The 24,419-nt window shown below is 47.4% G+C and overlaps 1 protein-coding gene across 2 annotated transcripts in view; it reads left to right on the plus strand.

Annotated features, from left to right (window-relative positions):
- Positions 1 to 4,713: 4,713 nt before the first annotated feature.
- Positions 4,714 to 24,419, plus strand: part of LOC120917326 (pre-mRNA-processing factor 39-like) — a 78,796-nt gene continuing 59,090 nt past the window's right edge. Inside the window, exons 1-2 of one of the 2 annotated variants that reach the window (XM_040328544.1) lie at positions 4,714 to 4,817; positions 19,429 to 19,625. In XM_040328544.1, the coding sequence (XP_040184478.1) occupies positions 4,778 to 4,817; positions 19,429 to 19,625 (237 nt within the window). In that variant the 5' untranslated portion in view covers positions 4,714 to 4,777. Of the gene's footprint in view, positions 4,818 to 19,428; positions 19,626 to 24,419 lie in introns of those variants that run through there. The other variant, XM_040328545.1, reaches the window with a different exon arrangement.

A 24,419-nucleotide genomic window follows, 5' to 3' on the forward strand; every position in this document is an offset into this window, starting at 1 on the left:
TTCTCCAGTGTGTCTCCGGTCCCCTAAACTAACAAGCTGGAGCACGGCCTGACAGCGCACGTGCCCCACACTTGAGTAGCTACGGGGGCGCTTGCTGGGAGGCTCAGCAGCTGCGGAGACAGTGGCTTGAGGGAGACCAGCAGTTCTCCCCTGGACACCCCGGGGCGGCACCACAAGATCGGTTGCCGCCGATCCCTCACCGACGCCTCGGAGGGAAACCCAATGGGCCGTGAAGCTGATGTAGCGCCCCTGCCCATGCCTGCTGGTCCAGCCATCCATTGTCAGATGAACCCTGTCGCTGACAGCGTGATCCAGCGACAGGGTTACATTCTGCACAATGTGCTGGTGTAGGGCAGGGACACCAGTCCTGGCAAAGAAATGGCGGCTGGGGACACGCCATTGGGGTTGGGCCTGCTCCAACATCTGCCTGAAGGTGTTGCTGTCAACTATGTTGAAGGGCAGCAGATGTTGGGCAATAACCCTTGCCAGGAGCCCATTGAGGGAACGCACACATCGGTCTCCAGGGGGGAAGGGAGTGGTGCGGTCAAAGGCGTCTGAAATCGACGCCTGGCGCCGGACGGCAGTGCGGGACACAGACGTGGAGGGTGCTGTGGAAGTAGAGGTCTGGCTGCCGGTACCAGTACCTCTACTAGAGGGAGCGGGGGGGCATGACCTGCTGGAAAGAGATGAAGATGTGGCAGGGGCTGCTGTACCCTGCTCACTTGTGGTGGTGGCGCTGCTACCACCACCACGCTTCATCTCGTCATACACCGCCCAGTGGTTTATTCTCAGGTGCTGGTTCAGGGCTGTGGTACCCACCCGAGCCAAACACTTCCCTCTCTTCACCCTCACTTTACAAATCCGGCAGATGGCCACGGTAGGGTTGTCTGCCACCAGGGTAAAGTAATTCCAGACAGGTGACTTCAGCACCGCCCTCCTGTCAGATGGGGTGACGCTTACTTGCACCTGCTGGGACTCGGTGCGCACAGGTGGAGCTGCCTGCTGCTGCTGCTCCTCCTCCTGACACCTCCTGCTGCCATCACCAGTGGAGACCCTGACGATGGTCTCCCTGGTGGTGACCTGGCGCACCGTTTCACCAGGGTGCCTACCTTCCCCGTCGTCACTGACGTAGTGAGCCGACGCGTCAGATGGCAACCATGATGGGTCACCCTCTTCGCCCCCAGAGATGTCAGACCAAGGGCTGAAATGTGTTGGTCTGAGGGAACCAACTGACATGGAGCCTCTAGCCTGGCTCCGCTGTCCCCTCACCCACGCCTGGGTCTGACTAGGTGCTGCTGTTTCCTGCACCAAAACAGCAGCACCAGTTTGAAGGGATGTCTCTGGGATACTGCCAGCAGGTATCCCATCCTCCTCATCCATCCCTTCAAAAAGGTCCTGACCATCAGGACAGAGCTGGAGGTCTGCCTGATGCATGGCCTCCCCCAAGAGATCCCTCTCACTGTCGCTGTCGAACAGTAAGATGCTGGACTCTTGGGGGCTGGGGGGGCGTACTACAGGCACCGGAGTAATGGTGGTACTACTGTGAGTCGGGACCGACGACTCAGTGGCACTGCTGTGCCCCATGTAGTCCACCACTACTTCAGCCTGAGATGGCAATATCGGGCGGCTGCCCGATGGGAAGAACTCCCGGATCAGGCGTACTCCCCTTGCACCCGATCCTCTACCACTAGTAGGGGCACGAGAGGTACCCCGTGCTGGCAGCGATCCAGCACTGGGAGTAACTCCCCTACCCCTGCTGCCACGGCCACGGATGCCGCTGATTATTGCTGATATGTGTGTGGGGGGGGGGGGTAAACTTTATTGGGGGGGGAAATGTGAACAAAATGTGTTTTTGTGTATTTTTTACAAGACAGGCACGCAGACAAAGACGTACACAGACAGCTACTAAACTATAAGAAAAGTAGTACACCAAAGACAAGGACTACAAAATTAAAGAAAAAAAAAAAAGCACTAAACAAACACTAACTTTTTTTTTTTTTTTTTTTTTTTTTTTTAAACACAAAACACAGACACTAAACACACACTAAGCTAAGCTAGATGAAATAAATGTACACTAACAGTGTGTACACTTACTACACAAAATTTAACTAAACTGAACACAAAACTTAGCTTTTAGAAAAGCTCTTTAGGAAAAACTAAACAAAATGTGAACTGAGAATGCCTAGCAAATATCACTGAACAGCGAACCTGCAAGATCTAACAGTAACACAAGATGAACAAAACTTAGCTTTTAGAAAAGCTCTTTTAGAAAGCTCAGCAAAATGTGTTCTGAAATCTCTAGCAAATATCACTGAACAGCGAGGATTGCAGGATCAAACAGTAACACAAATGAACAAAACAGCACAAAACAGCACAAAACGTAGCTTTGAAAAAAGCTCTTGGGTCTATTGCTTTGAAAAAAGCAGTTGATATACTGGAAAAGATCCACTGGAATCACTAAATAGCAATGCTGGTGATGATCTAAATCAATCAGGAACAAAGACACAGGAAAACAGGAACACAGAAACAGCCTCCACACTCTATAGCCAGCTTCTGAATCTGCAATGAAATGGTGCTGGGAGTGAGCTTATATAATGTCCATGCAGGCAGGTTCCTATTGGTTGCTAACCTCTGACGAGTGTGGAAGGAGAACTCTGATTGGCTCTGATGCAAAAGGGCGGAGCAAATAATCGCGCAATATTCCTATTGCCGAATATTCGCATTGCGAATATTCGGCAATATAAAATGATCGCTTCAGCTACTCGGCCCAATGGCTCTAATCATACCAGCAATGCTTTTAGACGTCTATGGAGATCACTAGGATGTGATCTGTTTTAAAAATGAAACTGTAAAAATCGCTCTGATGCGGAAGATCGGGGCGAGGAAAGTAATCGCGCGATATTGCGTTTGCCGAATAATCGCATTGCGATCTTTCTGGAAAATTCAATGAACGCTTCAGCTACTCGGCCCAGGGTCTCTAATGATACCAGCAATGCTTTTAGACGTCGATGGAGATATCTAGGATGTGATCTGTTTTAAAAAAAAAATTGTAAAAAATCGAATATTCGGAATTGCGAATATTCACTGCGAATTTCGAAATATAGCGCGATTTCTCGAATATGCTATATTCGAGTCGAATATTCGCAATGCGAATATTCGTGAGCAACACTATCAGGCAGTCACAAATAAGATGTCTGATGGGCAGGTTGTGTCGCCGCTGAATCTAAGCCAAGCGAGCCATGGCTGTGTTAGATCTTCTGAAATGGGCCGAAATTTTCCTGGCCTGCCACAAGACGTCATGGAGCCTAGGGTATTTGGCAACGAATCGCTGCACGACCAAGTTCAGGACGTGTGCCATGCAGCCGCCACGGAGATGAATCTCCTGTCATGCGAATTGGATCCTGCGAAACCGCATCCAATTCACACTAGTGTGAACCCGGGCCTCAAGGATGATCATTGGAAACAGGATTTTGAGTGTCACTGCAAAGGCTGTTACTAATATCTGTACATGGGAATTTTTATTTATTTATTTTACCTCCCTGGTGGTATGATTATGTCAGATTTTAGGTGCTGAAAGCGGTACAACTATTTTGCATGGAAATTTGGCGTCTTATATTGTAGGCATGCAATTCTTAGGAATAACTCACTTAAATCTTTCCAAATAACAGTCTAGTAGACATCCCGGGTATGATAAAGTTTGAAAAACAAAATCATAAATTATAATATAATAAATAATTATATAAGTAAAGTGTCCCTTGCACTACAGGAATAAATGTGAACCCCTTAAAGCAGAGCTCCACCCTCTACCTCCACTCGTCGGAACCCCCCCCCCTCCGGTGTCACATTTGACACCTTTCAGGGGAAGGGGGGTGCAGATACCTGTCTAAAGACAGGTATTTGCACCCACTTCCGGCCACACAGTCTGCGGGCAGGACGTCAGATCCCCCCACCCCCGTTGTGAACACAGCAGGAGCCAGTCAGCTTGGTGCAGCGCGACTCGCGTGTGCGCCGTAGGGAACCGAGCTGTAAAGACGGAGGAGCGCTTCACTTCCTGGTTCCCCCACCGAAGAATGGCGGTGGGGGCAGCAGAGTGACGAGCGATCGCTCGTCCTCTGCTGCGGACGGAGCTGGACTCCAGGACAGGTAAGTGTGCTGATATTAAAAGTCAGCAGCTGCAGTATTTGTAGCTGCTGGCTTTTAATATTTTTTTTTTTCCAGGGGACATCCGCTTTAACTAATAAAAAATGTTTTTGTGAAAAGTGCAGCAAAACCTGTTAGTGTTTACAATACACAAAAAATAGAGAATGAAAATTAAGTGATCTTGCGCAAAAGTCCAATAACATGAATAATAATACCCTCAATGTCCACTAGGTGGATTAAGTGATAAATGACAAACAAAAGATGAAGTGCAAGTGTGCATAAAATACGAATGTCCAAAATGAATAAACAAATCATCTAATAAATGGAAAGTCTTAAATAATCCGGAAAAACCGAGATTCTAAATGATCACATTGACAGCAGTGTAATGCGACGTATTCTTGAAAATCTCCAATGGTGTAGTATGCGGTAAATAAAATGGGAGTATTTATTTTAATTGCTTGTTTTTTTCAATTGCATTATTTAATTCCCGGAAATTCTGAATGAATACAGTAAACGGAGGAGTCAGGCGGAGCTCTGTGATGTGTATCTATGAGGAGTACTCCTCCTGTATACAGTACAGCCCCACCATCACCCCGCACTGCTCGGACGTCGCTCATTGATGACGTAGAGGGACAATATGGCGGACCCGAGGAGGCGTAGCAGGTTTTCAACAGCAGGTCTGATTATTGACTGTTTTTAATGCCGATAAGTGTGAGTGTCGGGTGTTGTGGCGGTGTTCGGTGACGGGTTCAAGGGGCATATAACGGGAGTCATGTGACTTGTCGATTTGTTCAGGGGCCCCGTGTCCCAAAATGGCTCTGTAGGTGAAAGCAGGCCATGCTGTGGTGTGCACAGCTCCTCATATTGTCTACAGCCTCTCTATACAACAATTGAAGGAAGATGCGAAGTCTGCCTACCCCTCCATAAAAACAAGCATTCGGGTAATAAATGCACCCATATAGCAATAGAAAAAAATGTGCATGTGTTCATCATTTGCAATTGGGGCAAGCAGAGCATTGCACCTGTGAGCAGTGCTTCGTGGGTGCAATGCTCTGCTTTCTGCAGACTGTTCCTCCAGGTATGGACATTCTGCTATGGCGTTTGAAGAAGTATATCCTAGGAGGCCGTCTGCTGTAGTCTTCCAATCACAGAACTGTGAATGGATGCTGTGCAGGCAGGTACACACCTGTGGGGAGAAGTACTTGATTGTTCAGGTAGGTGGGAGGTTGCAGAATGGCACCACACATCATTTACACTCAAAGGCTTCATTAACCACTTAAGCCCCGGACCTTTAGGCAGCTAAATGCCCAGGCCAGGTTTTGCGTGCGACGTGGCTCCCAAACAAAATTAGCGTCCTTTTTTCCCCACAAATAGAGCTTTCTTTTGGTGGTATTTGATCACCTCTGCGGTTTTTATTTTTTGCGCTATAAACAAAAATAGAGCGACAATTTTGAAAAAAATTCTATATTTTTTACTTTTTGCTATAATAAATATCCCCCAAAAACATATATATACATTTTTTTTCCTCAGTTTAGGCCGATACGTATTCTTCTACTTATTTTTGGTAAAACAAATCTCAATAAGCGTTTATCGATTGGTTTGCGCAAAATGTATAGCGTTTACAAAATAGGGGATAGTTTTATTGCATTTTTATTAATTTTTTTTTTTTTACTACTAATGGCGGCGATCAGCGATTTTTTTCGTGACTGCGACATTATGGCGGACACTTCGGACAATTTTGACACATTTTTGGGACCATTGTCATTTTCACAGCAAAAAACGCATTTAAATTGCATTGTTTATTGTGAAAATGACAGTTGTAGTTTGGGAGTTAACCACAGGTGGCGCTGTAGGAGTTAGTGTACACCTAGTGTGTGTTACAACTGTAGGGGGGTGTGGCTGTAGGAATGACGTCATCGATCGAGTCTCCCTATAAAAGGGATCACTCGATCGATGCAGCGCCATAGTGAAGCACGGGGAAGCCGTGTTTACATACGGCTCTCCCCGTTCTTCAGCTCCGGGGAGCGATCGCGACGGAGCGGCTATAAACGAATAGCCGCGCCGTCGTCCCGGATCGCGCCCCGAGGGAACCCGACCGCCGCATGTAGCGCGGGGGGGGGGGTCCCGATCGGACCCGCGGAAAGGCAAGGACGTACATGTACGCCCATTTGCCTGTACGTGCCATTCTGTGGACGTACATATACATGCGGCGGTCGGGAAGTGGTTAAAGCGGAGTTCCAGCCTTTTGGTGTTTATTAAAAGTCAGCAGCTACAAAACGTGTAGCTGCTGACTTTTAATAAACAGACACTTACTTGCCCCAGGGTCCAGCAACGCGGCCGTCCGGAGCTCTGCTCCTCGACGGAGGGGCCGCCTAAGGCGCAAAGAGAAGTCGCCGAGGCGGAAGGAGGAAGTGGGACAGGAAGTTCCACTCCTACCGAAGCCCCCACTCCCCCCCCCCCCAAAAAAAAATTACATGCCAAATGTGGCACGTGAGGAGGGCTTAAAGCGGAACTTCCACTTTTGGGTGGAACTCTGCTTTAACATGGAGAGTACTACAGCGCATTCCTATATGAGGCCATGTTTACCTGCACAATGTTCCATGCATCCCTCTGCAGGCTGTCCCATTTATGTTAATTGGATGCAGCATCTGCACAGAGACAGACACTGCTCCCAGTTTGACATTTATGTGGGTGCGGGTGGTGTCCTCAAACTTCAACTGTCTGCATTCAGGCCTGTGCATCCCCCATGGATGTCAGATTGGGAGCAGTATGTGTGTCTGTGCAGACGCTGCATCCAGTTGACATCTATGGGACTATCTGCACAGGGATGCATGGAACATCTGTGCATCCCTGTATGGGGAAACATGGCTCTCGACACAGGCATTCACTGTAGTATGCCCCATGTGAAAAAAATAGGGGGGGGGGGGGGGTAAGAAAAGAAGCATACCCTACCCCCTTCCCTTAGTTCAAGTGCACTGACCTAGACCAGGGTGAAATTACTGTGATTTATTCTGAGAAAGCTGAGACTACTCAGTCTTATGAGAATGCACTCTTGAACAGTGAAGGAGCTAATTTTTACAATATTTGGGATTTTCTGGTTCAAAGGAGTAATGGCATATGGGTGTCTACATGAAGCAGAGATGTAATGTGAGTATTTGTAAAACAACTAAGGATGAGCTCTGGCGTGTTCGCATGCTACACTTGCAGAGCCCGCCAGGAAGTGTGCACGGCGCTGCGCTAAGCACAGCGCCATGCACACTTCCTGGCGGGCTCTGCAAGTGTAGCATGCGAACACGCCAGAGCTCATCCTTAAACAAAACTATAGGGTTTTAATTTAAAGCGGAGTTTGACCCAAAAGTAAAAGCTCCGCTTTAAAGAGGCTTTACTTCCTCGTTTGCTCCATGCAAACCCTGCAAATTAAAAGCATAATGGGCTAGTTTGCATCGCATACTAGCCCATTATGTGACATTAAGGCTGCTTTCTCACTGAGGTGCTTTGCAGGCGCAATTGCGCTAAAAATAGTGCCTGCAATGCGCCCTGAAAGAGCCGCTCCTTTCTATCCAATGTGAAAGCCTGAGGCCTTTCACACTGAAGCGTTGCGCTGGCGGGACGCTAAAAAAAGTCCTGCCAGCTGCATCTTTGAGGCGTAGTAGGAGCAGTAAAAATACTGCTTCTATAGCACCCCTGCCTATTGAAATCGATGGGGTAGCGCCTCCAAACCACCCGCAAAACGCCGCAAAGCTGCGTTTTTTGCGGGCGGGTTTAACCCTTTTTTGGCCACAAGCGGGGGTTAAAATCTCACCGCTAGCACCCGAAAATAGCGGCAAACAAGACGGTAAAACGTAGCTAAATATATCGGTGCTTTACTGCCAGCGCACCAAGCGCCTCAGTGTGAAAGTACCCTTACTTGCAAACGAAGCCTGCGCTGTTCCCTGTGCAGGCTGCATCCAGCTTCACTCCTCTTCCTTCCGGGGCCACGGACTCCGGCTCTGTGACTGGCCGTGTGACGTCACTACCGCGCATGCACGCAAGAGCTGTCAGTCACAGCACACGCTTGGGAAGAAGGCGGTCCGTTTCTTCACAGCGCATGCGCCGATAACGACATCAGCACACTACAAGTGAATTATCTCCCAAACGGAGCACGTTTAGGAGATATTTCCACTACCTATAGTTGATCCTTATTCTAGGCTTACCTATGGATGAAAGACAGACAAAAGGGTTTTTACAACCACTTTAAGCACTCCTTACATGCCACATTTGTTATTTTTATTTTGGGGGGGGGGGCGCGGCTACCTAGTTTTGACAGGTATCTGCTCCGACTTCCGCTCGGGCCTCCTAGAATTACATGCAAGGGAGACAATGAGCATAGATCTGATAATTGTAGTATAGAATTGTATCCAGAATTCCATCGTCTTCGGGCAAGACCACCAGATATGGAATTGAGTGCAGTGTTCCATGCATCCCTAAAAGCAAAGGGGAATGCAGAGGGGACAAATTTGATTACACGCATCGGGGGTAATGTACTAATGTGGAGGCAGTTTGTAGGTATTCTCTTGAGTCGGTACATTTTGTGAGCATTTAGAAGAGCCCGGCCGTATTTGGTTACAGGTGGCTTGGTCTGACGTTTTGTGAGGTCCCATAAAATCAGTAAGTGAGGCGTACAGGTCTGAAACGAAGCCCTACAGGTAGGGGTCTTTCTGAAAGCGATTTTTAAATGGGGTTAGACGTTTTGGAGATTCTGTTTGGCACTTGAGAAGATTATGAGTGTGTATAGTGGTGTATTTGAATATATCGAAAAGCTTTGTCAGCTAGTGGACGGTTTTAACCTTTTAAATATTTTATTTATTACAATTCTTTTTTTATTTCATTTTATCAGCCCCAGTCCGTGATCACTGACTGTGCATTCAGAAAAGAAAGGAGTTGGTAAATGACATATTTACCGGCTCCTTCCTCCGCTCTCCATCCTGACAGATCCAGGAGGGGGGGGTGGCACCAGAGAAGGACACCAGGAGCCAAGGGAAGACACAGGGGACAGTCGGGGTGATTGGTGCAGCAGTGTTTTGTCAGTTATAAGCACCAATCTTACTGTATAGCTTTCAATAAAGCAGCTGACAGCCACAGGAGGGAGAGGAGGAGAAACAGCTGTCGGCTGCTTTATAAAAAGCTATACAGTGAGATTGGTGTTCTATATATCACTGAGTTGTAATAAGTCTGTATCACTTGCCTGACGAAGAGGTCCTGTGCGACTTCGAAACGTTGCTGTTTTCTGTGATCGTTTCTATGCATTAAAATTTTTTGGATGTTTTAAACGATCCGTGGTGTGCTGGCGAATATATCTATATGATTGCTTTTCCAGTTCCCAGCTGGTGATCGCTTCAGCACCCTCTTTTCTCATTGGCCACTCTCCAGGAAGGTGTGCAATTGGAATATTTTTGAGATGGTGTATGTAACTGCCCGCACCGGTCATCTTTGAGGCTGTCTGGCCTTCTCCCCCATGCTATGCTGAGGATGCCAGCCTAGGGTAAAACAGGTATCGAATTAATATAGAGAGAAAAAACTGCGCTTGTAAAAAACTTTCTAAATATATATGCGTCAAGGCAGCAGAAGAAATGAAATAAGTATATAAAGTCCAATAAAAAAGTAGACTGCGCCAAGTAGGAAACCAGATATCAGGCTGGTAAAAAGCAATGATAATAAATAATATGAATAAAAACACATTCAGTCCAATAAAAGGTTCGTAGCAGCACCACCATGTGTCAGCAAATGATGATTGAACATATCCTCGGAACGCGGTAACGTCAGTGTGCGCCTTCCCAGACGACGTTTCGTCATTAACAGACATTCCCATTGAGAATGTCTGTTAATGACGAAACGGCGTCTGGGAAGGCGCACACTGACATTACCGCGTTCCATCTGAAGGAGGAAGGGCTCCTATTGCCGGCCGGCATACATACACGCTTTTAATCATGAGATGTTTGTAAGTACATGTCTTATGCATTTTTATTAAATATTTCGTACGGTATCGCGCTATGGTCCGTTTTTATTTATATACCGAGGATATGTTCAATCATCGATGTGGTGCAATTTGAGATTTGCTCCCTGCCCAGTCTGATGCTAATTTGATGTGAAGCCCATTGAATAAAATCTGTCTACATGCCTAATGTTTGTGTGGTTCTGGTAAGCGGCTTTCAGTTTGGTGGTGGTGTGTTCACACTGAAGTTTTGCTGACACATGGTGGTGCTGCTACGAACCTTTTATTCGACTGAATGTGTTTTTATTCATATTATTTATTATCATTGCTTTTTACCAGCCTGATATCTGGTTTCCTACTTGGCGCAGGTATCGGATTAACCCCCCTGGCGGTATTCCCGAGTCTGATTTGGGGTTACATTTCTGTGCTGCGATCGGTAACCCAGAGTCAGACTTGGGCTTGCCTTGCTGAATCCACAGGCAGTGTTTACTTACCTTGTCCCTGGATCCAGCGATGCCACCGCGCTGTGTGAGCGAGCGGGTGCTCGCTCGATTCACACAGTGCCTCTGTGTGCCGCCGATCTCCGTTCCCTGCGACGTTACGACGCACGGGGGCGGAGAACCGCGCCAAATTCAAAACGGTAAACAAACACCTTACATCAGGGCTCGACAAATCCCGGGCGCCAGGTCGCCATGGCGACTAGAAATAGGGTCCTGGCGACTTGAATTGTAAGCTGGGGCCATCTGGTGGTGGCCGTTGGTATTACAAGTTAAGCATTACAAGTTAAAGGGTCACTAAAGGAAAAAAATTTTTTTGCTGAAATGACTGTTTACAGGGCATAGAGACATAATAGTTAACTGATTCCTTTTAAAAATGATTAAAAATTTATAAAAAAACAATCATATAATGTGCCTGCAGTGTAGTTTCGTTTTTGCTGTTGTTTGCTGGTTCTCTGATGTACAGAGAGCCACTAGAGGGCAGTCAGCCAATAGAGATCAGTGATACTTTGTCTAAAACTCCTCAGCACCAATCCAGTTTCGTTTTACACACAATAATCACATTAGTGACCACCGTGAGAAATCTCCCAGTACTGTGGTTATCAGGAAACAGGCAACCAGGAAGTGTCCAAAACAGAGAGGATTTACAGCAACATGAAAGCAAAAACGAACAATGAGGACATGAAACCAGGACTGCAGCAAGGTAAAGGAAGCTATTTAGCTAAAAAAAAAAATTCCTTTAGTGACCCTTTAAACAGCAATTCTAATGTTGTTTTTCACTATTTTCACTGCTGCCATCTTCTTCCCTCTAATTAGAACCCCAAACATTATATATATTTTTTATCCTAACACCCTAGAGAATTAAATGGCGATCGTTGCAATACTTTCTGTCACGCCGTATTTGCGCAGCGGTCTTACAAGCGCACTTTTTTTGTGAAAATGTGAAAAAATTACACTTTTTTAAATTAAAAAGTAAGACAACAGTAAAGTTATCCCCCTTTTTTTTTTATATTATGAAAGATAATGTTACGCCGAGTAAATTCATACCCAACATGTCACGCTTCAAAATTGCGTCCGCTCGTGGAATGCCGACAAACTTTTACCCTTTAAAATCTTCATAGGCGACGTTTAAAAAAAATCTACAGGTTGCATGTTTTGAGTTACAGAGGAGGTCTAGGGCTAGAATTATTGCTCTCGCTCTACCAATCGCGGCAATACCTCACATGTGTGGTTTGAACACCGTTTACATATGCGGGCGCTGCTCACGTATGTGTTCGCTTCTGCGCGCAAGCTCGTCGGGACGGGGCACGTTTTCTGGCTCCTAACTTTTTTAGCTGGCTCCTAGATTCCAAGCAAATTTGTCAACCCCTGCCTTACATACAGTATACTGTAATCTTATAGATTACAGCAGGGTTTGACAAATTTGCTTGGAATCTAGGAGCCAGCTAAAAAGGTTAGGAGCCAGAAAACGCACCCCGTCCCGACGAGCTTGCGCGCAGAAGCGAACACATACGTGAGCAGCGTCCGCATATGTAAACGGTGTTCAAACCACACATGTGAGGTATCGCCGCGATCGTTAGAGCGAGATAAATAATTCTAGCCCTAGCCCTCCTCTGTAACTCAAAACATGCAACCTGTAGATTTTTTTAAACGTTGCCTATGAAGATTTTAAAGGGTAAAAGTTTGTCGGCATTCCACGAGCGGACGCAATTTTGAAGCGTGACATGTTGGGTATGAATTTACTCGGCGTAACATTATCTTTCATAATATTTAAAAAAATGGGGATAACTTTACTGTTGTCTTATTTTTTAATTAAAAAAAGTGTAATTTTTTCCCAAAAAAGTGCGCTTCTAAGACCGCTGCGCAAATACGGCGTGACAGAAAGTATTGCAACGATCGCCATTTTATTCTCTAAGGTGTTAGGATAAAAAATATATATAATGTTTGGGGGTTCTAATTAGAGGGAAGAAGATGGCAGTGAAAGGCTTGCGGCCTTTTCCCAGGATCGCGGCGAGCGGCGGGCAGGATGTTTTAGGCGAGGCCGCGGCTTCGGCCTAGTCCGTGGAGCACCAGTCCTATGGAACCAATTTTTTTTTATTTTTTTGCCCACCTTCCAAGCCAAGTCGCCAGGGCGCCATTTCTAGTCGACCTCGCGACCGGGATTTGTCGAGCCCTGGTTTATGTATATAGTAGGTTGTATTTGGGAATAGTTTATGCTTGCAATTTTTTTTCTTTTCGTCCATGGACGGACATAGCTTCCATAAATCTTGACTTGTGGGTTATGTTCCTGTTCTATAGGAGAGGACTAGGCAGAACATTTTAGATATTTAAATACATGTTACTTTAACAGAGTTGAACAGCCCCACCCAAGGGGCAGTCCCTCCAGACATAACCCTCCGTCCTGCAGACAGCAGCTCAGTTTTCTTCTGCCTAGTAGAGGAGTAGGACCTGGCTCCCTTTGGACTCAGGGTCCTGAAGACATTTTTATTATTTTATTTTTTGAGAATCTTCTATCAACTGCCGGCTGGGTGACAGGCTGGATAATATAGATCCTTGTAGTCCCCCCCCCCCCCAGTCCGGCCATCGCACGTGAGCAGACCTTAGCTATGCGTTGGGTTGGCCACAACATACCCAATGGCTCCAGGGGTGGCGGGTGAGCTATATGCTCCAGGGTTCACATATGACCGGCCTGACAGCTACTCCATACTACTCGGTTGAAGGTCTGTCAGGAACGCACCAGCAGGGATGGGTAAGTACAGTTCCTCCTGCCTCGGCAGGATGGAACAGCTGGACATTCCTGGGAAGGGGGTTCTCCTGTCCTCCTCTTCCTCTCCCTCTGTCACCCTTTTTTCCTCCTTACCTTGCGGGGCTCGCTGCAGTTGGGGTATACCTTTGTAGGACTCCAGGTCCCGGTTAGGGTCTGTGGGGGTGTCCAGGCCCGCTTTCTGTGGGGGGTAGTCTTTTTGTGGGAAGCCTCCACCGCGGCCTTCTCGTCCACTTTGCTGTATTTGGGTGCCATTTTAGTAGCGCCTGCCTGTGGCCTGTGGTTATCATTGAATTTGCCATTGGTGGTGAAAGGAGAGCGGGCAGCGGCGCTGAACAGATTCCGACTGGGTGGCCAGTCCCCTGGGTGGCCAGTCCCCTGGGTGGCCAGTCCCCTGGGTAACCCCCCCCCCCGGTCAGTGCAGCATAGGAGGGTGGACGTTTTTGTCTTGGCTACATCCCTAAGGTTGTCAGTGGGCAACATGGAGTCAGTGGCTGACCTTTCTTTCCCAAACATTCCTGAGGCAACAACCAGTGCCCCTGCACCTGCGGTTCCCATGGATACACTGTCGGCAGTCCTGGAGTCATTTGTTGCCAGGGTGAAAGCGGTGTGTGGGCGTAAGGGGGGTAAAAAACGCCCCCTCCCCCCGCCATTCTTCTAGGTAATGCTCTGACTCAGATTCAGGCCTGGCTGCGGCACAGGACCCTGGTTCTGGATTGTTAGAGGATGCGGACCAGGACCTTCCCGGTGAGGAGGATCCCTCGTCCGGGTCAGCGCAAGACAGGGCACTTGTGAGCAGGGCTGTGGAGTCGAGGAGTCGGGGGAAATTTTGGGTACCTGGAGTCGGAGTCGGCAAACAATGCACCGACTCCGACTCCTACTAAATTTAGATTGGAATTAAAAAAAAAAAAAAGCAAGTTTAAATGTCCCAATTCACAAAAAGTTATAATGAATGACTTCTCTACTGTAAGAATAAAGACCAATGCATGCAGTGCCTCACGTAACCGCAAAACGAACACGTTAAATGACCGTGAAGAAGCATGTTTTTCATGTGCTTCACTATATGGCACGCAACGCACAATTAGGAGCTGCAATACTTATACTTTCCATAGTGTTGTGTTCTGCTTTTACAGGGAACGCAGCGTCCATGTGTAACCTAGCCTCTCACTGATAAGTAAATATGTTTTTTGCAGGACTAGAGAGTGAGACACTTGTATAAGTGAAGGGAATGGAGGGCCAATAGTTCAAGACTGAAGCTGTAAACCATTGGAAAAACTGCTGTCATTTAGCTAAGGCTATAAAAACTTGTAAACTCCGATTATTAGCTTAAACTTTAAACATGACTATGGGATTCTCCTAGGAAAATCATGTTTTAGAATAAATGCCCCTTCCTGGATCCTCCCACTGCCCTATCTTCAGCAGCAGATAAGCACACAAAGGAGAAAGCAGCAGCCCAACTACCTCTCTAAGATTATTTTCAGCCCTAAAAATAATAAAGTCTGACTTTAGAGCCTCTATGAAAGAGGATCTGGCAGAGGCAATTCTCTTCCTTAGAACTCTACATTGAATTGATTTGCATTTGCTAAGCCTATAACTACATTTCAAGATTAATATAAACCATTTCTAGGTTTTACAGATTTTGTTTTTGGTTCATTATAGATAAGCTTTGTTTTTGTTCTAAAACAACCAAATAATGTGGTTTGTATTTTTGAACTGGTAAAGATCCTGTTCCTGATGTTTATGCCTGCTGCTACTATCCAGCCACTTGATTGATTAATACATTTTTTTTTTATAAAACGTTGTTTTCATTGTGTTTCTTTTGCTTAAACTGTGCAATACAGTAGACTGTTGGCTTCCCAGCCAGTAGTCCTGTGGTAGGTTGCGTTTCTTTCCCTCAAGGAATGTATAAAATACATTCGCATATTAATACAGAGGAGTCGGAGTCGGGGAGTCGGAAGTACATAAAACTGAGGAGTCGGAACATTTATCTACCGACTCCACAGCCCTGCTTGTGAGTGCACTTATCAATGCTGTGAGGGATTCCCTCAAGCTGGAGGATACAGCCGAGACGTCCACGCAGGTCTCAGTTTCATTTGGGTCGCACAAAGCGAACCTTATCTATGAACAGAGCCTCTGTATCTGTGGTGTTATTGCGCTGCCTGATTTGGCTGAAATGCTGGTTCGCTGACCAAGCATCCAAAAACGCTCTGGCAGAGGTGGGAGGCTTTTTGGTACCTCGCTGGATGACATTATTAAGGATGTCACTGGGGGTAAGAGCACACTTCTCCTTCTGTCCTCTAAGGGGAAGGAGCCACGCCGTATGCCATGCAAAAGCGGTATTTTTGTCAGTCAGGGCCCGCGGGCAGATCTTCCCAGACTGACAAAAGGTCCAGCTGGGGGACAAAAGCATCCCTGGGTGCGCAAGCCTAACAAGCCTGCTACCGAATGAAGTTTTTCCCCATCCGACTCATGGGTGGGGGGACGACTTTGCGGGTTTGCAGATCGGTGGACCTCCCTGCTCTCCGACCAGTGGGTCTGCGAGGTGGTCACTTCAGGGTACAAGATAGAGTTTCTTTCCTATCCGCCGAACAGATTCTTTCCCTCAAATCTTCCTCTTCTCCCGACTCGTCGGACTGCTTTAATGGAGGCAGTTCAAGACTTACTGAGGAGCGGGGTAATTTTACCTGTACCACTACAAGAAAGGTTTCAGGGATACTACTCGAATCTGTTTGTGGTCCCAAAGAAGGACGGAGTCCGTCCAATCTTGGATATCAAGGCCCTCAATGCCTTTGTAAAGGTTCGAAATTTCCGGATGGAATCAATTCGTTCGGTGGTTGCTGCACTCCATCAGGGGGATTTTCTGGCATCCTTGGACATCAAGGACGCATACTTGCATGTCCCCATCTGCATCAGAGGTTTCTGCGATTTGCGATAGGTGAAGACCACTATCAATTTGTGGCTCTTCCCTTTGGCCCAGCGTCCGCACCAAGAGTTTTCACCAAGGTGCTAGCCCCGATTCTGGCTTTGCTGAGGCAGCGAGGCATTGCTATCGTGGGCTCCCTAGACGATCTTCTGAGAGCTGCTTCTGGCTCAGAATTAGAGGACAATGTGTCTATAGCCAGTCAGACCCTCCGGGAATTTGGTTGGGTGCTGAACATTCAGAAGTCGGTCTTGGTACCGACTCAGCGTCTGGAGTACCTAGGATTGATCCTGGACTACTCGGAGGCGAAAGTCTTCCTTCCTTTGGAGAAGTTGCAGACACTCCAGTCGGCGGTGAAATTTGTTAGCATCCCGCAAATGGTCGTCTCTCCATTTTGCATGCAAATTCTGGGCCTCATGGTACTTTCCTTCAAGGCAGTACCGTATGCCCTATTCCACACTCGATTTTTGCAGAAGGAGATCCTGTCCAAATGGAACAGATCTCTGTTGTCTCTGGATCGTTAGATTCAGGTAAGTCACCTGGTCAGGGCTTCTCTGAGTTGGTGGCTGAGATCCCCGACTCTTCAGTCCGGGAAGTCGTTCCTTTCCTTCCATTGGACTGTGATCACGACGGACGCCAGCCTCACAGGTTGGGAGGGAGTCTGGAGGGTCCAGTCGGCCCAGGGTCGCTGGACTCCGGACGAATCCCGCCTGCCGATCAATGTACTAGAACTTCGAATGATCAGGCTGTGCCTCTCCTCGTGGTCGCAGATGCTACAAGGACGTCCAATCAGGATCTAGTTAGACAATGCCACGGTGGTGGCTTATGTCAACCATCAGGGGGGAACAAGGAGCTCGGTGGCGGAGGTCGCTCACATCCTGCGGTGGGCAGAAAGGAGCGTGCTGGCTCTGTCAGTCGTTTACATTCTGGGCGTAGAAAACTGGCAAGCGGTCTACCTAAGTCGCCAAATGCTGGATCAGGGGGAATGGTCGTTACAACCCGAGGTGTTTCAACTCCTTTGCTGGAGGTGGGGCATGCATCTCCTGGCTTCTCGACTCAATCGCAGGGTGTCGAGGTTCGTGGCCAGTTCCAGAGATCACTGGGCAGACGCATCAGACTCGTCGGTGGCACCGTTGGGTCAGTATCGGCTAATTTATGCCTTTCCTCCACTGAAGTTGCTTCCTCGTCTGCTCCGCAGAGTAGAGGCCGAGGGGTTTCCGGTGATTCTAATCCCTCCGGATTGGCCCCGGCATCCCTGGTACACTGACCTCATGCGCCCTGGCGGCTGCCAATGCGGGAGGACATTCTGTCTCAAGGTTCCATACTTTATCCTGCTTTACAGTCGCTGGCTTTAACGGCACGGCTATTGAAAGCCAGGTACTAAGGGACCGAGGTCTGTCGGATTCGGTCATTTCAACCATGCTGAGGGCACGAAAGTCATCTTCTCGGAAGATCTACCATCGCACTTGGAAGGCCTACATCTCTATGTGCGAGGAGATGGAGTGCCGTCCACGGGCATATTCGATTTCCAGGGTCCTGCTGTTTTTGCAGTGTGGAGTGGATCGGAAACTTACCTTAAGCACCATTAAGGGACAGATTTCAGCCCTGGCGGTTTTCTTTCAACGACCCTTGGCGACCCATTCACTGATGGGTACGTTTGTGCAAGGGATTAGACATGTGATTTCCCCAATTAGACCACAGCTTCCTCCATGGGATTTGAATCTGGTGCTCTTGGCTCTTCAGGAGCCTCCTTTTGAGAACATCAGAGAAATTCCTCTCTTGACACTATCTCAGAAAGTGGCTTTTCTAGTGGCCATTACATCTGTCAGACGAGTTTCTGAGTTGGCGGCCTTGTTTAGCAGGTCACCTTACTTGGTACCCCATAAGGATAAGGCGGCGCTAAGCCTGCAGCCTTATTTTCTTCCGAAGGTGGTTTCAGCTTTTTACCTAAATGAGGACATTGTACTTTCTTCCTTGTGTCCTCGGCCGTCGCATCCTAAAGAGGCTGCTCTCCATACTTTAGACGTGGTACGTGCCTTGCAGGGGGAACCTGTCTGATACGGCTCCGTTCCGGAGGTCTGACTCACTGTTTGTGTCGGTGTCTGGTCCACAGAAGGGCCTGGCGGTCTCGTCGGCCACCATTTCTCAGTGGCAGATCGTCATCCAGGTTTATGCTCTTAAAGGGCGGGCGCCTCCCTTTCCTGTCACTGCACATTCGACCAGGGCTTTTGGTGCCTCCTGGGCTTTCCGACATCAAGCGTCTGTTTCACAAGTGTGTAAGACAGCAACTTGGTTGTCCGTTCACACCTTTTCCAACTTTTACAAGGTTGATATGAGTGCATCTTCATATGCTTCCGTCGGCCGCAAGGTTTTGCAGGCGGCTGTTTAAAGTTGCAACTCCTCCGTTGAGGAGCTCTGTTTGTTTGGGGTGAATTAGTTTTTGATTGCTGTTCCCACCCCTCATTTTTTTGACAACACTTGGGGACGTCCCACAAGTCAAGATTTATGGAAGCTGTGTCCGTCCATGGACGAAAAGAGAAAATGGGATTTTTTGTACTCATCGTAAAATTCTTTTCTCTGTCGTCCATGGACGGACACAGCACCCACCCCTCCTTTTTAAAAGTTTGTACTGCTGTGCTTTTTATGAACTGAGCTGCTGACTGCAGGGCGGAGTGTTGTGTGGAGAGACCGCCCCCTGGGCGGGGCTGTTCAACTATGTTAAAGTAACATGTATTTAAATATCTAACATGTTCTGCCTAGTCCTCTCCTATAGAACAGGAGCATAACCCACAAGTCAAGATTTATGGAAGCTGTGTCCGTCCATTGACGACAGAGAATAGGGTTTTACGGTGAGTACAAAAAATCCAATTTTTTCCCTCATTGATGATAAAAGCAACACAAAATGTACTGCCTTCTAATAAGCTTTATTTTGAAACATTTTCATTATGCTACACTAAAAATGACGGTCTGGGTCTTTCTTGCAAAAGAAGTAGACATTTGCAAAGCTGTAGGTGCTGTTGAAAATTGGGGATATTTTAGTGTAATTTTACCTTTGCATAACACAGTGTCTAATATTAGAAATGCACAATATAAGTGTAAATGTTCTGCATGTAAAGTTATTTCCCTTCATCTCCAGTGAATCCCACTACATCTGATTTATCCACCATGGACTGCGAAGTTCTGACCACGGAGGACTGTAGTGGCAGTGATGAAGAATCCTGTGATGTGAAAAGTGCCATGCCTCCTGAATTTAACAGTTTGTGGAAATCAGCGATGAAGAAGCCATTTAATTTCCATACTTGGACTAAACTGGTAGCATATGCAGAAAGTGAGGTAAAGGCCTAATGCCTTTTTTTATCATTGCTGATTTTACATTTAAAAAAATTAAGTTATATACAGAAACTTTATTGTTCATGTTTTTTACTTGTGTTGTCTTTGTATCTCCTTTTTCAGACTCTTGTCTGTTGTTCATTTTTTAAGATCAGGCTGTTATTAACATTATAATCAGCCACCTAGTGTGGGCAAGCATGTAATGTTGGCGCTGATCCTATCACAGTGGATCTTACACAAGGAGGTTGATTTACTAAAGCTGGAGAGTGCAAAATCTGATGCAGCTGTGCATAGATTTTAGTCAGCTTCCAGGTTCTTTTGTCAAAGCCTAAGGCCGGGTTCACACTGGTGTGACACGACACTAGTACTTTGCCCTGGGACTTGAAGTCACGTCCTACGCATCCGACTTCAATGAACAGGGATCTGCGCACCACTTATATAGACCTAGGGCGTGGTCACTGGGTGATGTCACCCGGTGACCCCCGCTCCTTGTGATGTTACATCCTGGGGCATGATGGGACTGTGACGTCATAAGGGGTAGGGTCACTGTGCACATGGCATTACAGCGGGAGAGAGCGTTGTGTCAACATTGGAAGAAGACGACGGAGAAGATCAGGCCACTGCTAGTAAAAGAGCTGGCAGAAGATAGCGGAGGAGCCCGGCAGAAGGCAGCGGAGAGCGCGGTAAAGAGGCCGAAGAGAGTGGAGAAGTCAGAAGAGACCCCCGGAGCTGCCTGATAAATTACTTTAAAAACCTGTCTAGTGTGTGTGTTTTTTTTTTTATTGACACTTTTTCCCCCAAGGTGAATGGGTAGGGTACGATGTACCCCATACTCATTCACATACGATGGGGGGGGGCCCCCTTATTAAAGGGGGCTTCGGATTCCGATAAGCTGCCCGCAGAACCCGAAAACCAATGGCCAGGTTTGTCAGGAAGAGGCCCTTGCCCTCATCAACATGGGGGACAAGGTGCTTTGGGGTGGGGGGGCTGCAGTGGAGTTCCCCCTCAAGATCAGCAGAGCACCAGTCGCATGCCAAAGTCGGATCATGCCAGATGGCATTTCAAATTTGATCCAACTACAATGATATTCAATGGGCTGAAGTAGGATCAAAGTCGGACCAAAGTAGTACAGGGAGCATTTTCAAAGTCGGACCGACATGTGTCGGACCAGTTAAGACGGCTCTCATAGGGAAACATTGATTTTCACACCTAATGCGACATGAGCTCCCAATGTCGGAGCGTTTGTCGCACCAGTGTGAACCTGGCCTAATTGAACAAGCTGAAGTTAGAAGTTGATTGGCTGCCATGCACAGCTGAACCAGATTTTTCACTCCCCGGTTTTAGACCCCTTTCACACTAAAGCCGCATACACACGACCGTTTTTCATGACGTGAAAAATGCAATTTTTTTAATTGGTCGTTAAAAACGGTCGTGTGTGGGCTCCAGAGCATTTTTCACGACCTGAAAAATGGGCATTAAAAATTTAGAACATGCTCTATTTTTTAACGTCTTTTTTCACGTTGTGAAAAACGGTGGGGCGGTGCGCTTGCAGGACAGGAAGAAAAGCAGCATCTTTGGGGTGGTGGGGGGAGCGGAGTATACATCGCTTCTCCACCGCCCCTGCCCATTGAAATTAATAGGCAGCACTGCCAAAGCGCTTTGGCAGTGCCACAACATGGGCGCTTCGAGTCCTTTTATTCGGCCGCTAGCAGGGGTTAAAAGTGCCTCGAGGCTGAAAAGCGCTGTTATAACAGCCGTAAAGCGCCACTAAAGCTAGCAGAGTTTTACTGCTACCGCCCCAGTGTGAAAGGGGTCTTAGTAGTAAATTAACCCCATGAAGTTTTTTGAGGTTTGTGTTGCCCCTTTAGCAACTAGTTGTCTTCTCCCTGTCAAGGTGTTATGGGTTAAACCTAACACCAAATGGTTGCTACAGTATGATATAGATACTTGTTTTAGAAGAATAGCAGGTTTTTTCCCCCCATAAATTTATAGCAGTTAAAATTGACAGGATGTTTGTTGAGAATGTGGATTTATATTGTGTTATGCCTATATATGTGGTCACTGCTTTCCAATGTCCAGTCATATGACAATGGTGACTACAGTCATAGGCAAAATATTGGCACCCCTGCGCTGTAGAGTACTGAACTGGCCAGCAATGAGTCCAAATCTAACTCCCATAGAGCACCTATGGAGAGATCTGAGAGACCTGGAGAAGTTGACGAAAGACTGGTCCAAAATTGCAGTAGAGAGATGTAAGCAACTTATTAATGGTTACAGGAAGCGATTGATTTCAGTTATTTTTTCCAAGGGGTGTGCTCCCAAATATTAAATTAAGGGTGCCAATAATTTTGTCCAGTCCTTTTTTTGGAGTTTTGAGTGAAATGTGTCAGATTTGGCTTTCCTGGTGCCTCCATGGCAGCATACCAATGGTCATGGCTCCGCCCCCACTGACCCACAGGACCACGTAACTCTCTCAATAAAAAGAGCTCCCCCCCTCAGATAGGCATTCTTTTTTTCTGTCCTCATCCCGCAGGATCAGATTTCAGCCCTTCCTCACCATCCATGGTGCAACCGTTGCAGGTTCATGCTCTCCTGCAGGACGGAGTCCTATGGCTTAGGCTGCTAAAGGCGCCAGATAAGTATAGGAGCCCATTTTTTTTGAGGATTTTTTTTGGGGCACTTGTATTACCTCCAGAAGCCTATGCTATCTCCTCTTCAGGTATTCAGGCTGACTATTCCAGGATAGGGCTTTACCACTATGTTAGGGGATTTCCAGCTCTTACCGCCTGTATGTCTCTCTCCTCGGCGAGACGCCGAGCGTCTGTCCTCTCCGTGAGCTGCAAGCGCTTCGCGCGGGTCACATGACGCAGTTTGTCATCTCGGGGGGCGGAGCGTGGCGACGCGGCCGCGCATGCGCACTGCGCGTTCGGCGGCCATCTTGGTACTCCCAAGACTTTAAAAACAGCCTGTCTTGGTCAGTTGAGAGCAGACTGTCAGTGGGGTAGCATCGCCAGCACTTGTCTCCTGATGGAATCCCTCTACCAGAGCGATATGGATCCTTGCCAAGGTACTCTTTTTTGAATAGTATGGGAAGTGTGTTTTATCATGTATTTTTTTTTTTTTTTTTCCTCTTTCTTCTTTGCTCTCTCTCCTTGTACAAGGACCAGATAGTAATCATAGGAAATTTCTTAAATTTACCCTTAGCTGTCCTGGACATAGTCTTGCCAATAAAAGATCCTCAACATTCCACTAGGTAAGGGCTGCTACAGATCAGGTAAGGTATTTTGAAGGAAAAAGAGCACTATCACAGACTTACTATAAATCCATATTCTGGGATTATGTCTCCGCAGCCCGCAACGAGACGCATCTTACAGATCCTCCCGTGACAGAAGCTCAGGAGGCCATAGGAGCTCAGGCCATCCACACTCTTCAGGCCGCAATACCAGCAGCCATCGAAGTTCGGCCCACCAGTCCTCTTCCAAACCTAGGGGGGATGACTGTTGGGTCTGTGGGAAAAAAGCCCTGCCAGGCAAGTTAGCCTGCGGCCAATGTTTCTTGGAGGCTACGGCAGAAAAACAGGTGTCTGCGAGCTCGATAAAAGACCTTATCAAGGAATCCATCAGGGAATTGGCTGCAGCACAAAGCACTTCTGCAACTCCTTCTCCCTCGGCTGAGCAAGAGATCGCAGGTCCATCCACCCCATACCCGGGAGAAGAGGACCTGGACGAGGACTTGGTATCAAATGAAGAAGAGATTTCAGCCTTTGACTTTGGGCTGGTGGAGCCATTTGTAAGGGCAGTCAAGGACGCCATTCAGTGGGAAGAAGAGGGTCTGGAACCTCCTTCCAAAACAAAAAAATACTTTCCGCATTTAGCAAAAAAGGTGTCTAATTTTCCCCTTATGGAGGAGATTAAAGGGATCATTCTAGAAGAATGGCAGAAGGTTGATAAGAGGCCGGTCGCCTTTAATCGTCTTCAAAAACTGTATCCGTTGGCCGAATTGGATGCTAAGATCTTTGAGTCCATTCCAACTGTGGATGCCTCAGTCATGAGGCTGGCAAAAAATTCGACCCTGCCGTTAGAGGATTCGGGCTCCTTCAAGGATGCTTTAGACCGGAGGATCGATGCAGATCTTAAGAAGATATACCAAGCAACTGGCGGGGCTTGCAAACCGGCGGTAGCCCTATCATCTGTTTCCAGAGCCACCAGGGTGTGGACTGACAACATTGAGACAGCTCTCAGAGCAGGCATAGACACTGAGGAAGTCATTAAGGCATTAGATGAGTTAAAACTGGCATCAGATTTCATGGCAGAGGCAGCGATAGATGTCTTGAGAAGCTCCTCCAGGGCCATGTTGTATTCAATCACGGCCAGAAGAGCCCTATGGTTAAAACCATGGGCAGCAGATCCATCTTCGAAGCAAGCGTGGTGTCGCATTCCGTATGATGGGAAAGCTCTTTTTGGGGAGAAGATGGATTCGGCAATTTCAAGAGTCACAGGAGGAAAGAGTGGTCTAATCCCTCAAGATAGAAACAATAGGAAGAGATTTTTTCCCAGACCGGGAGCGCAGCAGAGAGGAAGAGACTCAAGATCTTATCGCCCAGGTTATAGAAGGGGCTGGAAGGGGTCTCAGGCTTCTTTCCTTAAGATGGGGAAACCAAAACCCACAACTCCTGTGGGAGATTCCCAGAAGTCTTTTTGACTCCCCTGCCACCCAGACCGGCCCAGTGGGTGCAAGACTCAAGGCCTATGCGCAGGTCTGGGTGGAAGGGTGCACCGACCCATGGGTAGTGTCCAC

This window comes from Rana temporaria, chromosome 11, assembly GCF_905171775.1.
Source record: "Rana temporaria chromosome 11, aRanTem1.1, whole genome shotgun sequence".
NCBI lineage: Eukaryota > Metazoa > Chordata > Amphibia > Anura > Ranidae > Rana > Rana temporaria.